Source organism: Salvelinus fontinalis, chromosome 6 (genome assembly GCF_029448725.1).
Source record: "Salvelinus fontinalis isolate EN_2023a chromosome 6, ASM2944872v1, whole genome shotgun sequence".
In the NCBI taxonomy this organism is placed as follows: Eukaryota; Metazoa; Chordata; class Actinopteri; order Salmoniformes; family Salmonidae; genus Salvelinus; species Salvelinus fontinalis.
Window position 1 is genome coordinate 9,576,048 of NC_074670.1, and position 21,579 is coordinate 9,597,626.

Consider the following 21,579-nt stretch of genomic DNA (forward strand, 5'->3'; position numbering starts at 1 on the left):
CATGAGCAGCACAGCCAATGGGTGTGATGTGAGGGTAGGACTCCTCAACTTTAGACAAAGCGGCCTCCATGTTTGCAGCATTTTCTGTTACCAGTGCAAATACCTTCTGTGATCCAAGGTCATTGATGACTGCCTTCAGCTCATCTGCAATGTAGAGACCAGTGTGTCTGTTGTCCCTTGTGTCTGTGCTCTTGTAGAATACTGGTTGAGGGGTGGAGATGATATAGCTAATTATTCCTTGCCACGAACATTCAACCACCCATCAGAGATGATTGCTACACAGTCTGCTTTCTCTATGATTTGCTTGACCTTCACCTGAACTCTGGTTGGAGGGGTGTATGCTGGGTGAAGAACATTCAGAAATCTCTTCCAATACACATTGCCTGTGAGAATCAGAGGTGAACCAGTTGCATACAGAGCTCGAGCAAGACATTAATCAGCATTTATCTGACTACGTACCTCCATTGAGTAAAAAAAAAACTTCTGATTCCAGGAGGACCATGAGCTGTTGCTATTGATAAGGTGTCTGATTTATCATTTTCACCTCGACTGGAAGTAGAGGGACTTTTGTCAGAGGTTGCTTGTTGTGATCGCTGAGGGAACTTTATGCACTTGGCCAGATGATTCTGCATCTTTGATGCATTCTTCACATATGATTTGTCACAGTATTTGCAAATGTACACAGCTTGTCCTTCTACATTAGCTGCAGTGAAATGTCTCCACACATCAGATAGTGCCCGTGGCATTTTCCTGTAAAGATGAGAAAAAATGAATAAAAAAATACAATTCCATGTACAGATAAATAGTTAAGCAGTTAGATTAAACAACCCACATGGTAGCAAAAACTAACTAGCAGAAATTGTTAACAAGTTAGAAATGATATGAACACACTTTGCTGTAGGCTACTATTTACTAGTTATTAACAAAAAATCATGAATGTCATATAAAATATATTCACCCCACCCAGTATTGTAATCAAAACTTACCAGAAAGCATGTAGTCCTTGGCTCAGACAGTGTAGTAGTGTGGGCTCAATACCATCTCAATAGTGTGCAAGATCTTGAGGATCAGCACTGCACATGTGATGGAAGAATACACTGTGCATGCAGAGGGTTGTCATTCCATTGAATTGGGGATAGTTGAACCAAAATATGCCACAAGACCTATAATTGCCTTATGTGTATCCCACAAAAAAAGGTTCACAGTTATAAGCTTACCTTTTTGATGAATTTAAGCAAAATTCCCCAAATTCCTGGGCTTAACTTCCCATGGAAAATTTCCGGAAAACTTCTGGAAAGTTTCCGACCCTTTGCAACACTAATAATGATGTTTACATATCTTGCACTACTCATCCCAGATGTACAGTTGAAGTCGGAAGTTTACATACACCTTAGCCAAATACATTTAAACTCAGCTTTTCACAAATACTGACATTTTATCCTAGTAAAAAGGTCCTGTCTTAGGTCAGTTTACCACTTCACCACTTTATTTTAAGAATGTTAAATGTCAGAATAATAGTAGAGAGAATTATTTATTTCAGCTTTTATTTCTTTCATCACATTAAAAGGGCGTCAGAAGTTTACATACACTCAATTAGTATTTGGTAGCATTGCCTTTAAATTGTTTAACTTGGGTCAAACATTTCAGGTAGCCTTCCACAAGGTTCCCACAATAAGTTGAGTGAAAGTTGGCCCATTCCCCCTGACAGACCTGGTGTAACGGCGTCAGGTTTGTAGGCCTCCTTGCTCGCACACGCTTTTTCAGTTCTGCCCACAAACTTTCTATGGGATTCAGGTCAGGGCTTTGTTTCCTTAAGCCATTTTGCCACAACTTTGGAAGTATGCTTGGGGTCATTGTCCATTTAGAAGACCCATTTGCTTCTACACCTGCATTGCTTGCTGTTTGGGGTTTTAGGCTGGATTTCTGTACAGCACTTCGAGATATTAGCTGATGTACGAAGGGCTATATAAAATAAACTTGATTGATTTGCGACCAAGCTTTAACTTCCTGACTGATGCCTTGAGATGTTGCTTCAATATATCCACATATGTTTCCTCCCTCATGATGCCATCTATTTTGTGAAGTGCACCAGTCCCTCCTGCAGCAAAGCACCCCCACAATATGATGCTGCCACCCCCGTGCTTCACGGTTGGGATGGTTTTCTTCGGCTTGCAAGCTTCCCTCTTTTTCCTCCAAACATAACGATGGTCATCATGGCCAAACAGTTCTATTTTTGTTTCATCAGACCAGATGACATTTCTCCAAAAAGTATAATCTTTGTCCCCATGTGCAGTTGCAAACCGTAGTCTGGCTTTTTTATGGCGGTTTTGGAGCAGATGCTTCCTCCTTGCTGAGCGGCCTTTCAGGTTATGATGATATAGGACTCATTTTACTGTGGATATAGATATTTTTGTACCTGTTTCCTCCAGCATCTTCACAAGTTCCTTTGCTGTTGTTCTGGGATTGATTTGCACTTTTCGCACCAAAGTACGTTCATCTCTAGGAGACAGAATGCGTCTCCTTCCTGAGCGGTATGACGGCTGCGTGGTCCCATGGTGTTTATACTTGCATACTATTGTTTGAACAGATGAACGTGGTACCTTCAGGGGTTTGGAAATTGCTCCCAAGGATGAACCAGACATGTGGAGGCCTACAATTTTTTTCTGAGGTCTTGGCTGATTTGTTTTGATTTTTCCATGATGTCAAGCAAAGAGGCACTGAGTTTGAAGGTAGGCCTTGAAATACATCCACAGGTACACCTCAAATGATGTCAATCAGCCTATCAAAAGCTTCTAAAGCCATGACATAATTTTCTGACATTTTCCAAACTCTTGAAAAGGCACAGTCAACTTAGTGTATGTGAACTTCTGATCCACTGGAATTGTGACACAGTGAATTATAAGTGAAATAATCTGTAAACAATTGTTGGAAAAATTACTTGTCATGCACAAAGTAGATGTCCTAACCTACTTGCCAAAACTATAATTTGTTAACAAGAAAATTGTGGAGTGGTTGAAAAATAAGTTTTAATGACTCCAGCCTAAGTGTATGTAAACTTCCGACTTCAACTGTATATGCTGTATTTTATACCATCTATTGCATCTAGTCTTTACCGGTTGGTCATTACCCATCCATATATTTGTATGTACATATTCTTATTCCACCCCTTTAGTTAGATTTGTGTGTATTAGGAAGTTGTGGAATTGTTAGATTACTTGTTAGATATTGCTACACTGTTGGAACTAGAAGCACAAGAATTTTGCTACACTCGCAATATCTGCTAACCATGTGTGTGACCAATAAAATTGTATTTGATTTATATAAGGTCCCACAGTTGACAGTGCATGTCAGAGCAAAAACCAAGCCCTGATGTTGAAAGAATTGTCCATAGAATTCCGACAGGATTGAGTCAAGGCACAGATCTGGGAAAGGGTAACAAAAAATGTCTGTAGCAACCCTAAGCGCACAACCAAGACAAGAGTGGTTTCGCGACAAGTCTCTGAATGTCCTTGAGTGGCCCGGCAGGAGCCCGGACTTGAACCCAACCAAACATCTCTGGAGACCTAAAAATAGCTGTGCAACAACGCGCTCCAAACAACCGGACACAGCTTGAGAGGATCTGCAGAGAAGAATGGGAGAAACTCCCAAAATACATGTGCCAAACTTGTAGCATCATACCCAAGAAGACTCAAGGCTGTAATCACTGTCAAAGATGCTTCAACAAAGTACTGAGTAAAGGGTCTTAATACTTATGTAAATGTGATTTTTTTTAATTTTAATTTCAAACATTTCTAAAAACCTTGTTTTGCTTTGTCGTTATGGGGTATTGTGTTTAAATTAAGGAAAAACTATTTCAGCCATTTTATAATAAGGCTGTAAAGTAAATGTGGAAAAAGTGAGTCCGAATACTTTCCTGAATGCACTGTATATACACACAGAGAAAGAATACTACATGCTTGTCAACCATGTTCAAATGTTTGGTAATGCAATAAAAATCACAACCAGTGCAGAGTTCCCGAGTGGCGCAGTGGTCTAAGGCACTGCATCTCAGTGCTAGAGATAAGTCACTACAGATCCTGGTTCGATCCCAGGCTGTATCACAACCGGCCGTGAGCGGGAGTCCCATATGGCGGCGCACACTTGACCAGCATCGTTCGGGTTAGGAGTTAGTTTTGCCATCAATGTAAAATAAGATTTTTTTTACTGACTTGCCTAGTTAAAAGGTTAAATATTCAAAGAAAACAAAAAAGCAATGGCTTCTGGACTGAAACAAATCATGTGGTGTCTATGTAATTAACTTTAATAAAATGGCATGTTTATAACAATAGTAGTGGAGTTACCTTTACATTAATTCTCCTCTTGTTCCAAATCAAGGAATACACTACAAACAAAGCAAAAAAACCTGACGATCTTTCTGAATTTATTATCACCTACTGATCATCAGGACAATCAGTCATGAAACCATCTGAGCAAATAAAAAAACGAAATAAACAACTGTTTATAACCTCTTAGACATAAGGTCTCTTGTTTGGGGACCAGTGTGGTTCTGGAACCAGTCCCGACCCTGCGTGACATAGGACGTGAAATCTTACACCACTTGAAGCTGGGATGTCCCTTCTACCATTTCAATCACTCTTCCGACTGTCCAACTCCTGGCTGAACCCTATATCACAGCTACTGACAAAGCACATGCCTGCCATCCTTACATCATAGCGCAGCAGGACAGTGGTTTTATTACAGTAGCACATTCAGAGATCAATGTAAAGCCAATAATCTATAACAATGAATAGATTATAAACAAAAAAGATTAACATGAGATGGAGTTCCTAACGAGTTCATGAAGCCAAACTAGAGCTCTGAAACTTCCACAGCGATGGGGGCAAACATTTTGATCAAGAGAAACCTGTCGAAAATATGCACTTTCTCTAACACTAAACATACAAATATGTAATTTACAGTTATGAGGTGAAATCTTAGTGTCATTTTGTAATTTATTTATGCTAGATTTAGAAACCACACAAGTCATTTCAAGCATTATTCATACAATTTTGTTGAAAAGGAAATACATAACATCTCATATTTGTACTGTGTACTTGTGCTAGTGTTCTCAAAACTGACCACCTCAGCAATTTAACAATTGTTTCACTATTAGTGAGATTCTTTCTTTGAGTACGCAACATTACTAGTTATCATTTATGGCCCTCGTGATAATTACTTTTGGGGATTATGTAGATTACATTGAACTGGTTAAACAAACAACCATAAAACAAAAGAGCAATAAAAGTAACAACCTAATGTACACTGAGCTCCAAAAGTATTGGGACAGTGAATTTTTGTTTTGGTCTTTTGGCTCTGTGCCTACAGCACTTTATTTTTGAAATGATACAATGATTATTAGGTTAAAGTGTAGACTGTCAGCTTTAATTAGTATTTTTATCCATATGAACTGTTTAGAAATTACACCACTTTTTGAACATGGGGGGCGGGACGGGACTATTTTAGGGGCCAAAAAATATCGGTACAAATTCCTTTTTGTGTAGTAGTCAAGTGTAGATTAGTACTCTAAAAACTTTTTGGATGCTACCATGATAACGGATAGTCCTGAATGAATCGTGGATAATGAGTGAGATATCATACCCCAAAACATGCAAACTTCTCACCATTACAGTAACATGAGGAAAGGATTTAGTGAGGGGAGGCACAAAATAATGTGAAACAAAACCGAAACAAACCGCACATGCATCCAGTCACAAGCATTGCATGCCAGGAATATGGAACCAAATAATAAACTTTTGACTACACAAGTGAATGTGTCCCAATACGTCTGGTTCCCTTAAAATGGGGGGGGGGGGGGGGGGGAATATGTACAAAAAGTGCTGTTCTTTCTAAACGGTTCATCCGCTAAGGATGAAAATACCCTCAAATTAAAGCTGACAGTCTGCACTTTAACCTCAGTCATTGTATCATTTCAAATCCAAGGTGCTGGAGTACAGAGCCAAAAACATGTCAAAGTCCCAATACATGGAGGTCACAGTGTGACCCAACTGGAGGATTGCTAAAATATTGTGGCGTACCCATAAACAGGGTAGAAAAGTTGTCACATTTGTTGTCACATCCATCACTGACTAAAGAGATCAGACTCCCCTCCATTTAATTCATAAGAGTAACGGAGTTTCATAAAAGGTGTTATGTTAATATACATCATTATCATTCAGGTTTATGAAGTCTAAGCAGGTGTTTGGAGAGGTTGGACTTACGAGCAAAGCTGATAAAGCAGTGGGGGCAGGAATAACGTTTCCCCTTGTGGATTTTCATGTGGCCGTTCACATGACTCTGTTCATAAAAGCTCTTCCCACACTCTTGGCAGGAGTATGGCTTTACGTCACGGTGAGTGTGGGTCCTCATGTGCAGAGTCAGAGAAGCAGAGCAGATAAAGCGTTTGTGGCATTCAGAACATTCAAATGGCCTCTCCCCAGTGTGGAGGCGCTTGTGTTTGGTCAGATCTCCAGACTGAGTGAAGCTTTTACCGCACTCGGTACAGGTGTATGGTTTCTCACCTGTGTGAGTGCGCTGGTGGTTCTTCAGGTGGTCGAGTCGGGCAAATTGCTTGTCACACACTGTGCAGTGGTAAGGCCTCTCACCAGTATGTGAGCGCAGGTGTATGTTCAGCACCCCAATCCTTATGAACTTCTGCCCACAAACCCCACAATGGTAGTTTTTCTGGTTGCTGTGGATCTTCAGATGCGTCTTCAGATAACCTTTGTCAGCAAAGTCTTTACCACACACAGTACATTTGAAAGGTCTCTCCCCTGAGTGTGTGCGCAGGTGAAGCTTCAGACTCTCCCTGTATGCAAACTGCCTGTCGCATTGGGAGCAGGAGTACTTCCTCTCACCAGAGTGAACAGTAATGTGCTTCCTGAGGAGCGACTTCTGTTTGAAAGCCTTCCCGCAGTCCTGACATTTGAATGGCTTGACCCCATTGTGTATTAACAAGTGATAACGGTAAGCGCTGGTATCTGAGAAGCGCTTGCCGCACTCCTTGCAGACAAAAGGCTTTTCTCCAGTGTGGATGCGCATGTGAGTGTTCAGGCTTGTAGGAGTAGTGAGGATCTTGCCACAATCTAAGCATTGGAAGCCGACTTCCTTAATGACCATCTGTTTAGCGTCCTTAGGTTTATTGCCCTCTGGTTCATGACACCGGTGAGGCCCCAGGCCCCAACAATTCTCAAAGCTCTTCTCACAGTCTGCGCAACTGATGTGTCCATTGGTGAGAACAACGGCCATTTTGTGCAAACTCTTGCAGTGCTTCAGCAGGCTGCCTAGGTACTTGAATCTGCGGGAACACTGTGGGCAGGTGTGGAATTTCTCCTGAACCCTGTGGGGACGGCCAGTTCTCCGGGGAGGGGCAGGTTTCTGGGGACGGGCAGAGGGGTGGGCCTGGCGGGTGTGGATGTCTAGCTGTCGTGGTGTATGGAACATGCAGCTACAGTGGGCACAGCTGTGTGTGGGGCCGTACACTCTTTTACTCTTTGAGACTTGGCTTTTCAACATGGCCAGGTACTGCTTCTGGTGTTTGGTCTTGATGTGGTTCTCCAGGAAGTAACAGTCAGTAAAGGAGATGGTGCAGTGTGGACAAGGAAAGAACTGAGGAGAACCTGAGAGTGAGGGATAGAGGGAGAAGAGATGGGTACGATAAGAGGGGAGAAAAAAGATGGCAAATGTAATTTTCCTCATTCAATAGTCCTTGCCGATATTAATATGAATGTTCCAATAACCATCACCCATTTAAACTGCACTGTTGGGAGTAGACTGGAGTATGTTAAACAGTATGTCCTGCCTCCATGGTTGTCTTCATCCCTCCTGACATCCGTCTCCTCCTTCACCAAACACACTTTAATATCTCTCAGAAGTGTCTTAACCACCACCTTATGGATTAGAAAGATACAGAAACTACAAGTATGCATTAACAATCTTAATGATCTTGCCACAATACTACACATTAGAAAACACTAATCCTACTTACCTCAGCCAACCTGGTTAGCACTACCACAGGATCCTTGTGGAGTGGACTAGAATCTGAATGATGATTTGAACTGGTGCTCTTTGAGAGTGCTTGGGTACAATCTGATTCATCTCTGCCGGTGGAGTCATCACCTGACTGTGGGTCATGTTCTGTTTGTGTTATACCCAGGTTTCCAAGGCGTTTAGTCCCCATGGTTTTTTTGTGCAGTAGTTTAGTTTTTGAACGTTGTTTGATCTTCATCTTGTTGACTAAAGTCCCTCTAATATCCTCCTTACTGGCATTCTGAGTAGAAAGAGAAGCAGTTTCAGGCTGATGCTCATTAACCAAGACAAGCTAGACTAGGTCAGGAACCGTAAGGGAAACTCTTCTCATGGCACTTCGACATTTTTGTAGCAGGTTAGGAGAACTGAGACAGCAGGTTAGGAGACTGTGGTTAAGGTTAGGCAAATGCTCTCCTTACCCGCTATGAAAATCACTTTGTATCAAAGTGCCATGAAAAGAGTATCCGGGACCAAAACAGCCTATACACACACACACAAACACTGCAGACTTAGGCTGCTAAGCAATGATGATTACACACAATTCTGCATTATTAGCCAAAATTTGAATCACTCAACTAACAAGACTAGTCGTCTTAAATTACCATAAAACTTAAATTAATGGCACAGGCATTTATTTTATTAAATCACTCTACATAATAGGCCATTATTAGAGACAGGATTCTATTTGAGCAAGGCATCTACACTGAACAAAAATATAAAATTCAAATGTGTTGGTCCTATGTTTCATGAGCTAAAACAGATCACAAATTTTGCATATGTACAAAAAGCTTATTTCTCAAATTGCACAAATTTGTTTACATCCCTGTTAGTGAGCATTCCTCCTTTGCCAAGATAATCCATCCACCTGACAGGTGTGGTACATCAAGAAGCTGATTAAACAGCATGATTACATTTACATTTTAGTCATTTAGCAGACACCTATCCAGAGCGAATTAGTCATGAGTGCATACATTTCATAGTTTTTTTCTCCGTACTGGTCCCCCGTGGGAAATGAGCCCACAACCTTGGTGTTGAAAGCACCCTGCTCAACCAACTGAGCCACATGGGACCATACACATGATCATTACACAGGTGCACCTTGTGCTAAGGACAATAAAATGCCACTAAAGGTGCAGTTTTGTCATACAAAACAATGCCACGTGTCTCAAGTTGAGGGAGGGTGATATTGGTTTCAACTCTACCGGGCGTGTGGGCGAGCGGTTTGCCGATGTCAACGTGCCCCATGGTGGCGGTGGGGTTATGGCATGGGCAGGCATAAGCTACAGACAATGAACACAACTGCATTTTATCCTTGGCAACTTGAATGCACAGAGATACAGTGACAAGATCCTGAGGCACGTTGTTGTGCCATTCATCCGCCACATTCACCTCATATTTCTTCACAATTCCTAGAAGCTGAAAATGTCCCAGTTCTTCCATGGCCTACATACTCACCAGACATGTCAACCATTAACCTGTTTGGGACAATCTGGATCCTTGTGTACGACAGCGTGTTCCAGTTCCCCCCCAATATCCAGCAACTTCACACAGCCATTGAAGACGAGTGGGACAACATACAATCAACAGCCTGATCAACTCTATACGAAGGTGTTGTGTCGCACTGCATGAGGCAAATGGTGGTAACGCCAAATAGACTGGTTTTCTGATCTATTTTTTTTGTTGTATGTTAGGGCGGTGTATGTGACCAACAGACAAATATCTGTATTCCCAGTCATGTGAAATTCATAGGGCCCAATGAATCTATTTCAATTGACCGATTTCTTTAACTCAGTAAAATCTTAGAAATGGTTGCATGTTCAGTGTCTTTTCTTAATGCACACAGCATTGCATAGTTAATTGTTTGATTCCAGCCTTCACTTCCAGCATTTTAATCAATTTCTTCATTTCCTGAACTAAAGTGTTATCACTTACACACTAAGGTTTCTTTTGCCTTAGAATGCCTATTAAAATTAACAAATTCATTGACTGAATTTTTTTGAAAATACATTTTCTGCAGTTATTACCTTCTCCACTAGAGGGCGATCACCCGATATCTAGAGATATGGACTAGCAGTTTCTTTCTGGCGATATAAACGCCAGTAAGTCATTACTGAATAATTTAAACTCAACAAATCAAAACATTAAGTGGTTAACATGAATTGTTTAACGTTACCTAGTTTTAAACAACTAATTTAGACCTGACGTTTATTTGCTGACATGTGTGCCGTTGCCCGGTTATTAAAAAAGGGACAGGCAGCTATTTCAAACGGCGTTTAATTGAAGTTAAGGTTAAAGCTGTCTAGAATCTAGTTAGAAGATGTGGTCTTTTTTGTTGAAAACTGCGTGAGCCAGCTACAAAAACATATCACGTGGCGTGGTTTTGGTGAAACTTGGATAAACCAAATTACGCAGCTTCCTACTTAGCTTGTTCAGCTACATTTGACAATGGTCACCCACCTAACGTTTAACTTTGTTATAAAGACATCAACGATGAGACATCAACGATGAGAGTAAACATTTGTTTTCTACACAAAACGTTCACGGGAAAAATAACTTCACTTACCTTCTTCGATTCAAACCAAACACAGTGACCGGAAGAACTCTGTTTGCACTTCCTTGGCATGGGTGTAAACTGACCAATCAGGTAATCATGTAGAAAGATTTAGTCTGCTGATTGATGAGGATTTTAAAAGGGACACTCGCAGAAAAGTGTGGGTACCTACTGACCTGAAAACAATGAGCCCATATAATCAAAATCTGACCCTTAACCTAATTGTAACACATTCTGAAATTAAATAGCCTATCGGTTTTCATTGCAGACCAGGAGTGCATTATAGGGTGCGTTCGTATTGCACTCTGGAGGGCGTATGTAAATTCAGAATATTTGTATATTTTTTTGTTAATTTTAATTATTATTTAACTGTCCTATTGCCCTTTAGTAAATTCAGAGCTTTTCGCTGTCGGAGCGTTTAGAGCGCACACTGGACGCTCTGGCCAAGGAGTAGGGTTGATCCGAGCCTTCTGACCTCACAACGGCAGTCAAGCACCCAAGCTAACTTTAGCTAGTTACTTCCAAACAAATAAGAGAACACCTCACTCTGGCCATTTTACTTGCCCTAGCATAGCTGGTTATGCGGTTTTCATGTTATCCAGAGCGTTGGTGACTGTAACTGTGCTGCTGGCAACAACTGAATTAAGTTTTTTTTCTCAGTTCGCTGACACCGGCCCTATTCAACGGGTGTTGAGCGTTCGTAAATTCATCAGTTATTCTGCGCTCTGAAATGGGAGATAGCCAGGGCTAATTTTCGAACGCCTAGTCTTCCCCCACCGATGACGTAACAGGATAAAATGGTCTTCAACCAAGGAATTGGACGCGATTTCAATGATACGTGTTGAACTGACATGAATTGAATAAAATTAGTCTTCCTCAACCGACGTCTCTCTTATTCCACTGCAAAGAAAACATGCACAAGAAAACCACAGAGGTGTGTCATCTTTCCTGGACTTTTAATATTGTCGCCTACTCATCACCAGGACAAAGAGTCTGGCAGGCAACCATCTTCTGTACATCACTGTTTCATAATTTAAAAAAACGAGTAAATAAAAAATGTAAAAATAAAATAAAAAGGGTTAAAAAACACGTAAACAAACAAATACAAGAACAATGTAACCAGTCTAATAATGCTTGTGCCCAGACTCGAAGGTAGCTGAAGATAGTGTTACAATTTTCCTTAATTAGGAGCAATGCTACTAAACAAGAAAGCTGTTATTTTTGTTATATATTTGATTAAATACATGTAAATGAGAAATCTATCTGAATGACCAATCATTTTGTAGTCTAATGGTTGTTTTGTGTAGTGTATCCAGTAGCACCATTCAGATTGTTCCAAGATAATGGGGGGATTCATCTTGTAGTGATTCACATGAGAAACCGAAGAAAATTTCCTTCTTAAGAGTGCAAAAAACATCTAACAAAAAATGCCACACCCTCCTTGAAAATAAACCACCTTTTTCATTCATGTTATCTTTCACCAGGAAGATGTAGCTTTGCACATATCTTGTCCCTTTACTTTGTCTCCATTATAACATGACATAATTTCCATACAATATTTTGTTCCACATAATGTAATTGTTTTCTTGTTCCATTTGTCACAAGACAAATCCTCCAAAATAATGAAGTTCTAATCATAGCTCTCACTGGCTGATAAAATCATCCAATTGAGAGCCCAAAAAAATACAAAGCCGTATAAGTTAACATACAGTTCATATCAAAGAACTGAAATAAAAAACGATGTATTGTTTAGTGTGTTATGTTATCCACTCATAAAATGGCTACAGGGATAAAGGTCTGATAACTGTAATATTTGTGTTGTGGATAAATGACCAGGCAGGAGACGGGAGTACAGTTAGATTTCGTTTAGTCAAAACCTCTCGTGCGCTACAGTTCCCGGCACAATAGTGCGCATGTGCATTTCCTATTAGGTGTAGTAACGTAACACTGCCGTAATACATCACTGCTTAGTAACAGTATAGTAACTAATATAAACAGATGTAGATCCCAGATACCACACTCCTCCCCCATAGTGTTTAACTCCCAGAGAACAAGGTAAATATGTAAGGGAACTACTAATGCCATATCTGAACATTGCATTCTTAAACATTTTTCAACTACTGGGTTGAAGCAGACTTTTCAGAGCCCAGCACAAATCCAGGGGATTATTCTGCCCCGAAGATGGAGTTTGTGTCCTAATAACTAACCCAGGTAATGTCCCTTTTCTTTCCTTTTATCTAGGACATATTAAAGTGTTTGTTTGTTTTACTGTCTGTTACCTCCTTAAACAGCTCAACTCACAGGTCAAGCTTTTGAGGTGCCCTTCGCTGTCAAATAGGATATCTCCGCTCCTCCTGGGCTTCCGGTGTTGGGCCAGGTTCGGGTGGAAGGTCAGGCTCTGTCTCTCCCGTACGTCCACAGTCAGGAGAATAGTCCTGGGGGTCGTTATTGTTCTTGTTCTCTCTGCATGTCTCTGCTGGGGCGTTGGACCGTAGCAGATGATCCACATGAACGTTGACCTGGCGATGACCAATTTGGACTTGGTAAGTCAAAGGTCCTCTGCGTTGCAAGATCACACCTGAGTTCCACAGGCGCTTGGGGTGTCTGAAATCACGTACCATCACCCTCTCTCCCTCTTTGAATTCTCTGACAGTCTTTGAGTGTCTGTCATGAACTTTCTTCTGCTGTAGCTGGTGCTTTGCCACAGTGCTTGACAAGTCTGGTTTCAACAATGTCAGGCGGGTACGTGGTTGGCGTCTCAGAAACAGTTCAGCTGGTGTACATTCCGTTACTGTGTGTGGTGTGTTACAGTAAGTAAACAGGAACCGGGGAAGCCTTTGGTGGGTGGGCACAGACTGAACCTCGAGTCTTGTCCAGGCCTTCTTAAAGGTTTGCACGGCTCTCTCAGCTGCTCCATTTGATGCCGGATGTTAAGGTGGTGACAGGATGTGCCTTACTCCGTTGTTCTTGAGAAACATTTCAAAATCGTTTGACGTGAAAGGAGGGCCATTGTCCGATACGAGCTCCTTGACTAGTCCAAAGGATGCGAACAGGTGTCTGAGAAGATTGATGGTCGTGTCATATAAGGTGCTCTCCAATGGTTGGTGCTGACACGAGGATGTCGTCCATGAAGCACACAACATTGTCGATACTGTCCAAGATCTGATCCATTGTGTGTTGGAATATCGCTGGAGCTGTCGAGATTCCATAGGCCAAGCGATTGAATCTGAATAGCCCCTTGTGAGTATTGATGGTCAGATACTGTTCTGACTCCGTTCCCACCAGCTAGAGTGCCAAACAAATCTTCAGCATTTGGTAGTGGATATTCCTCTGGTGGTATGCAGCGATTTACTGTGACCTTGTAGTCACCGCACATTCTGACGGTCTTGTCTTTCTTTGGGACAACAACAATCGGAGCGGCCCAGTCGCTCCTCGCTACTTTCGTGATTGTTATTCTTCTGTAGGCGGTCCAGTTCTTTCTCTTCTGGTCCCTTAAGAGCATAGGGAACTGGACGTGGTTTGTGAAAGATAGGCTTGGTTCCTTCTTGCACTCTGACTTTTGCTGTGAATTCTTGTATTTCGCCGTAGCCATCTTTGAAAAGTTATTTGTGCTTCTCCAGCATATTAGTGAGTGTAGCCTGACTCACTGGTTTGTCATTTCTCAGACTGAAGATTTCTCCCCAGTTCAACTTGATCTTTTGTAGCCAGTTTCTGCCTAGCAAGGCTGATTTTTCTCCTTTAACAATGACAGGCGGTAGCGTCCACTCCTTCCCCTCATACCGGACTGGTACCTGGATCTGCCCTAACACAGGAATAGTGTCACCAGTGTATGAAGAAAGGCGGATGGACGCTGGCTGAAGAGGGCACTCTTTCAGTTTTTCTTTGTAGAGTCTCTCTGGAACCAGAGATACAGACGCTCCGGTGTCCAGCTGCATTTTTACTGGTTTTCCCACTAACTCCATGTTGAGATAGATTCCATCTTTTTGTTGTTGAGCTGTGTACACTGAACAGTTCCAATACTGTTTCAGTTGTACCTTCCTCTTCTTGTGCTGCGTCTGACACTTTGTAAGCTCTTGCTGTGCGTTTTGAGGCTTTACACACTCTCTGTAAATGTCCAACCTTTCCACAATTGTGGCACTTTTAATTTTGGAATCGACATTCACTGTGCTGATGATTATCTCCCCCACATCTGTAGCAACTTGGCTTAGACCTTTGAGATGTTCTGGACTGGCAGGAGACGGGAGTACAGTTAGATTTTGTTTAGTCAAAACCTCTCGTGCTCTACAGTTCCCGGCACAATAGTGCGCATGTGCATTTCCTATTAGGTGTAATAGCGTAACACTGCCGTAATACATCACTGCTTAGTAACAGCATAGTAACTAATATAAACAGATGTAGATCCCAGATACTACAATAACAACCTAGTTAAATCCTTCATTTGTAACAAAATATATTTAAAACAGACATGAAATGTGTCAAAAGTGTTGCTTTGCTAAATATGTGCTCCATAAGCATCACAATAGGAAACGATACACAACAGGATTGTTTAGTGTAGTCCTGGGAGTTCACAAATGCATTAGAACTGGAGACAGACGAGCAGAGAAACAAATACAACAGAAACTGATAAAGAACCATGTAACAGGTCGTGTGAATGAACATGTACAAATATATACTTAGGGTTTTGAGTTAATAAACAGACACGTAGCTTAAAAGCCTGCCATATATTAACATCACTCATCATTACTGCCATGATATAAAAAACATCTGACAAACAAGCATCACTTTCTTTAATCCTATCCTGTTTATTCGATGTTGCACATCCAGGTGGACTAAGCCTTCTATCTCTTGTTTTTATTGGCAATGTTTGATTGCTACTTTTTGGGGTATAAAGCACATGTTCGCCCCCCCCCCCCTCTACATAGCCATGGTGGTGAGGTGCTGATGCCCTAGCAGGCCTTTGCGCTCCCCTCCCGCCCCGGGGTGTTCCCCTCCATTGCCGTGACCACAGTACTCCTGGAGATTCTGCCGTAGTGTGACCAGGGCGGACCCCAGGCAGGTGCGATTAGGGGCCAGGATGCCCCCCGGCAGCAGGATGAGGACCGTGGCCACCTTGAAGGTGGAGTAGGAGAAGCCCATGAGCTGGGACAGGAAGGGGTCGGAGCGGCAGAAGTGCTGGTAGCCGCTGTGGGAGGATGGGTGGTGGTGGTGGTGGTGGTGTGAGGCCGTGGTGTTGGTGGGGACATAGAGGTGGGTGTTGAGGTAATGCAGGGGCAGATGTTGCCCACTGTTGCCCCCTCCACCCAGGGTAAAGTGGTGGTGGTGGTGGACGGTGGGGCCGGAGCCTGGCTCGTGTTTGTAGGAGACGGCTCCAGCTCGCCCCCTCTGGCCAACTACAACGCCCCCCAGCTTGCCTGTGCGTGCATGGACCAGGGACACGGCACTGCCCCCCACCCCTCCGCCCCCTGTGGAGGGCAGGTAGATGAGCTGGGGCTCTTCTGGCTCCAAATAGACGGTGAGCTTGGCGAAGGGCCTGGACGCCATCTTGGTCATTTCCTGGATATGACGCCTCTGCTCTCAGCGGAAGTCCATGAACGGCTTGATCTTCCAGAGGAGGACACAGACGGAGAGGAAGAGGAAGAAGCAGGAGAAGAAAACAGAGAAGAAGACGAACAGGTCGATGTGGGCCTGGTCCTGGCGGAGGAAGAGCAGGCCCTGGGACTCGCCCCGTCTCTCATCTGTGCCTACACCGCGCAGGGCGATGTAGAAGCGGCTGGACTTCAGGGAGTGGACCTCATGGGGGAAGGTGATGACCACGCGGTCACGGACACCTCGAACAATCAGCACCGTCTGGGGCTTCCACACCGTGATGTAGGAGATGAGCCCCGCCGTCTTGGCCTCCCGTACCTCCCTGTCCGCCCCCTGGGGCTTGGCGTGGAGCTGCAGGGGGGTGTTGGGGAGCATGGGCCCACCCAGGCTGGATGAGGAGATGGCATACACCTTCATAGGTGATGGAGGCGTCTCCTTATCCCCCCCGCTCGCCCCACCTCGGGCCGCCGACTCGTCCTCGATCTTGATGGCGTGGATGCCTGTGTGGAGGTCCACTTCTACGATGAAGGTGTCATGGGAGTTGGACACGTAAACCTCCACCTCCCTGAAGGTCCCGTCGATGGTGACCCGGATGTCCACGTTGGTGAACTTTGGCTGGGCAGCGAAGAAGACGGTTCTTCCCTTGTGTAGATTGCGGTTGGTGGGGGTCGACACAGCACTCATTGTCCACGTTGAACTACCGGTAGCACTGGTGCTCATTTACCGGTGTGCCGTTGAAGGAGTCTTTGCACTTGGCGCACTGCGAGAACGATTCCAGATAGGGAGAATAAACAAGAAATACAAGTGCAAGAGAAATGCAGTTAAATGACATCCAAGATGGTATACCGATTCCTACACAGTGAGTGTCTAGCTAGCACATAATTCTCTTTAATTACTTGTTACTTTATTTCTTATTCTTATCCGTATTTTTTAAAACTGCATTGTTGGTTAGGAGCTCGTAAGAAAGCATTTCACTATAAGGTCCACACCTGTTGTATTCGGAGCATGTGATTAATAATGAACTCAAAGCAAGTTGGAGAGAACATATAAATGAACTAAAACAGACAGGCATGTGTTACACACACCTCTGAGAAGAGGGAACGCAACTCCCTGCTATAACTCAACTCTCTGAAGTGCAAGAGGTATGGACTGTAGGTGCGAGCAAGGATGACACAAAAGCAGATTTTACCGTTTACTTGGATTTATTTTCTTACACGGCAATATGGGGAAAAGGGGCTGGACGGAACCAAAGCAAAGAAAGTAAATATCAAAGTTCCCCCTCTCCTATCTAACCTGCCTACCCACTTAACTTACCTAACTTAGCACCGTCTGGTGCCCTAACCAAAATACAGGGGGTGGTCCGCCCAGGTCTTACCTAGTGTGCCTAGACAGTAAATATACTACGGGTATATGTATGCCCGCGGGCCTCTTGCCTAAGCACTCCCAAAGTGCCTTCTCCTTCCCCCCCTGGGAACAAACGAAACAGAGTAATTATTAACGATTTCACAAACACAGGACATAGAAAAAACTGCTACCAACAACAACAGAACTGCTACCAACAACAACAGTACATACCACACTTTCTGATACACAACCAACACTATATCACAATCTAATTTTTCTCTCTCTGATCTCCAAATCTCTCCTCTCTCAATCTCTCTCCTCTCCTCTCTCAATCTCTCTCCTCTCTCCTCTCTCAATCTCTCTCCTCTCTCAATCTCTCTCCTCTCTCAATCTCTCTCCTCTCTCAATCTCTCTCAATCTCTCTCCTCTCTCAATCTCTCTCCTCTCTCCTCTCTCAATCTCTCTCAATCTCTCTCAATCTCTCAATCTCTCTCAATCTCTCTCAATCTCTCTCAATCTCTCTCAATCTCTCTCAATCTCTCTCAATCTCTCTCAATCTCTCTCCTCTCTCAATCTCTCTCCTCTCTCAATCTTCTCCTGGGCAGAACACTGGCTTTTATCTTCAGGTGGCAATGGTGATTAGTCAGCTGCTTCTTGACGAGGGGGCGGGGTCAGCTCCAATCACCAATTAGCCTGGTGTTGACCAATCAGCAGGTTGGGGAGTACTTCCAGAAAGCCATCTCCTGAAACACACACTCAAATACAAAACAGAACACAGAAACTGGGGAACGTAACAGCATGTCCCCTTGCCAACCCCAAATACAGGGGCTTACACTTCTCACTGTGATCACCCTGGAACAGGAGAGAGAGAGAGAGAGAACAGCAACTACATTTACTGTTGATACTTAAGTATATTTAAAACCAAATACTTTTACTGCGTGACTTTCACTTTTACTTCGAGTAATTTTATATTAAGGTATCTTTACTTGTATTCAAGTATGAGATTTTAGTACTTTTTCACCACTGATTACAAGTGAATTAGATGTGGCTAGAGGTTCATTTTAAAGGAATCACTACTCACTTGTCACAGTTCCCCTGCAGTAGGAAGTAGCCGCTGAGGCAGCTCTCACACTTATCCCCCACGCTGTTGTTCTGGCAGCTCACACAAACCGCTGAGTCCTCTGTAGGACCCTCCGTGCTACCGATGGTAGCGGTTCTGCTGCTGGGTTGTTGCCCTCCTACGGCCTCCTCCACGTCTCCTGATGTACTGGCCTGTCTCCTGGTAGCGCCTCCATGCCCTGGACACTACGCTGACAGACACAGCAAACCTTTTTGCCACAGCTCGCATTGATGTGCCATCCTGGTGAACTGCACTACTTGTGTGGGTTGTAGACTCCGTCTCATGCTACCACTAGAGTGAGAGCACCGCCAGCATTCAAAAGTGACCAAAACATCAGCCAGGAAGCATAGGAACTGAGAAGTGGTCTGTGGTCACCACCTGCAGAATCACTCCTTTTTTGGGGGTGTCTTGCTAATTGCCTATAATTTCCACCTTTTGTCTATTCCATTTGCACAACAGCATGTGAAATTTATTGTCAATCAGTGTTGCTTCCTAAGTGGACAGTTTGATTTCACAGAAGTGTGATTGACTTGGAGTTACATTATGTTGTTTAAGTGTTCCCTTTATTTTTTTGAGCAGTGTATATATACACTACCGGCAAAAAGTTTTAGAACACATACTCATTTAAGGGTTTTTCTTTATTTTTACTATTTTCTACATTGTAGAATAATAGTTTAGACATCAAAACTATGAAATAACACATATGGAATCATGTAGAAATCAAATCAATCTGTGATCCAACTCAACCCAAACCATCTCAATTTGGTTGAGGTCGGGGTATTCGAGGGATCCTTCTTAGTAAAATAGCCCTTACACAGCCTGGAGTTGTGTTGGGTCATTGTCCTGTTGAAAAACAAATGATAGTCCCACCAAGCCCAAATGAGATGGGATGGTGTATCGCTGCAGAATGCTGTGGTAGCCATGCTGGTTAAATGTGCCTTGAATTCTAAATAAATCAGACAGTGTCACCAGCAAACCACCCCCACACCATAACACCTCCATGCTTTATTGTGGGAAATACAGATGCGGAGATCATCCATTCACCCACACCACGTCTCACAAAGACACAGCGGTTGGAACCAAAAATCTCCAATTTGGACTCCAGACCAAAGGACAAATTTCCACCGGTCTAACGCCCATTGCTCGTGTTTCTTATCCCAAGCAAGTCTCTTATTGTTGGTGTGCTTTAGTAGTGGTTTAGTTACAGCAATTCAACCATGAAGTCCTGATTCACGTGATCTCCTCTGAACAGTTGATGTTGAGACGTGTCTACTACTTGAACTCTGCGAAGCATTTATTTGGGCTGCAGTTTCTGAGGCTGGTAACTCTAATGAATTTATCCTCTGCAGCAGAGGTAACTCTGGGTCTTCCGTTCCTGTGGCGGTCCTCATGAGAGCCAGTTTCATCATAGTGCTTGATGGTTTTTGCGACTGCACTTGAAACTTTCAAAGTTCTTGAAATATTCCGTATTGACTGACCTTCATGTCTTAAAGTACTGATGAGCTGTTCTTGCCATAATATGGACTTGGTACTTTACCAAATAGGGCTTTCCTCTGTATACCCCCATTACCTTGTCACATCACAACTGATTGGCTCAAACGCATTAAGAAGGAAAGTAATTCCACAAATTAACTTTTAAGAAGACACATCAGTTAATTGAAATGCATTCCAGGTGACCTCATAAAGCTGGTTGAGAGAATGGCAAGAGTGTGCAAAGCTGTCAAGGCAATTTGAAGAATCTCAAATATAAAATATATGTTTAACACTTTATTGGTTACTACATGATTCCTTGTGTTATTTCAGTTTTGATGTCTTCACTATTACTCTACAATGTAGAAAAAAGTAAAAAAATAAAGAAAAAGTCTTGAATGAGTAGGTATTCTAAAACTGACAAACACACTGTAGCTCCCTCCAGTAACCACGAGCACAACCGTTCCTTGATTTTAACTGGCGGCTTTATTCTGTAGATTTAGTCAGAATTATCACCTTCCGTGAGAACTATAAAGTAAATGAAAAATACAGTTAAGCACACTCTTACAACCTTATTTTACGAGTGACTTATTAGCTTGGTATAACTCTGAAGTGCTTACATACATAATCAGTTAGCCGGCGCTATCAGATTAAATACATGAATAAAGGAAAAATACCTCATCGGCTGTGTAACGGATGTGAAATGGCTAGCTAGTTAGCGGGTACGCGCTAGTAACGTTTCAATCAGTTACGTCACTCGCTCTGAAACCTATTAGTAGTGTTTCCCCTTGCTCTGCAAGGGCCGTGGCTTTTGTGGAGCGATGGGTAACGACGTTTCGTGGGTGTCAGTTATTGATGTGTGCAGAGGGTCCCTGGTTCGCGCCCGTGTCGGGGCGAGGGGACGGTTTAAAGTTATACTGTTACAGCTGCTTATTACAGAAGGGAGGAAATCAAACTTCACACTTATTATTCCTGGCATGAATTCACGCTTCATCCTTAATTATTATAACGTTACTATCCTAACATACACGCTTCAAACTTTATGAACTACACCCGATGACATGAAAACTTAGCTAACACAGCGCGGGATTGCCTTCCCTCCAAGTGTGTTACTACAATAAGGATCCCCGTTACAGGTTTTTTAGCTACGTAGTTCCGCTTGTCTTATTATTTCCCCCGCACAGCGGACACGTAAACAATTCAAACACAAAACAACGACATAACCTGTAAGTCTAACTGTCAGTTACACACAAAGTGGACGAGGATATATTATTCAATCTTTAAAAAACGATATTCTAAAAGGTCTATTCATTTCTGTTCCCCTCACCGTCGAGGCCTCCCTGCTGGCAGCACACCAGGGCCAGGCGATGCAGAGAGCACTGGGGGAGCAGGTGTTTGCCTAAACTGCTGCCCTTCGTGAATATTTTGCCGTACTCCTTGCATT

General features: G+C 43.0%; 1 protein-coding gene and 1 pseudogene across 3 annotated transcripts; both read right to left on the reverse strand.

Annotated features, from left to right (window-relative positions):
• Positions 1 to 5,846: 5,846 nt before the first annotated feature.
• LOC129856976 (zinc finger protein 501-like) lies at positions 5,847 to 11,014 on the reverse strand. 3 transcript variants are annotated; one of them, XM_055924803.1, is made up of 4 exons: positions 10,628 to 11,014; positions 8,024 to 8,305; positions 7,838 to 7,925; positions 5,847 to 7,655 (listed from the first exon to the last, which is right to left on the reverse strand). In XM_055924803.1, the coding sequence occupies exons 1-4, from the start codon at positions 10,685 to 10,687 to the stop codon at positions 6,208 to 6,210; spliced, it is 1,878 nt and encodes a 625-aa protein (XP_055780778.1). In that variant the 5' UTR covers positions 10,688 to 11,014; the 3' UTR covers positions 5,847 to 6,207. The 3 variants fall into 3 exon arrangements, with proteins under 3 accessions (XP_055780778.1, XP_055780781.1, XP_055780780.1); XM_055924806.1 differs by lacking the exon at positions 10,628 to 11,014 and having other exon boundaries at positions 7,782 to 7,950; positions 8,024 to 8,113; XM_055924805.1 differs by lacking the exon at positions 10,628 to 11,014 and having other exon boundaries at positions 5,847 to 7,950; positions 8,024 to 8,113.
• Positions 11,015 to 15,529: 4,515 nt separating this feature from the next.
• Positions 15,530 to 16,912, reverse strand: LOC129856781 (multiple epidermal growth factor-like domains protein 8; annotated as a pseudogene).
• Positions 16,913 to 21,579: the final 4,667 nt, after the last annotated feature.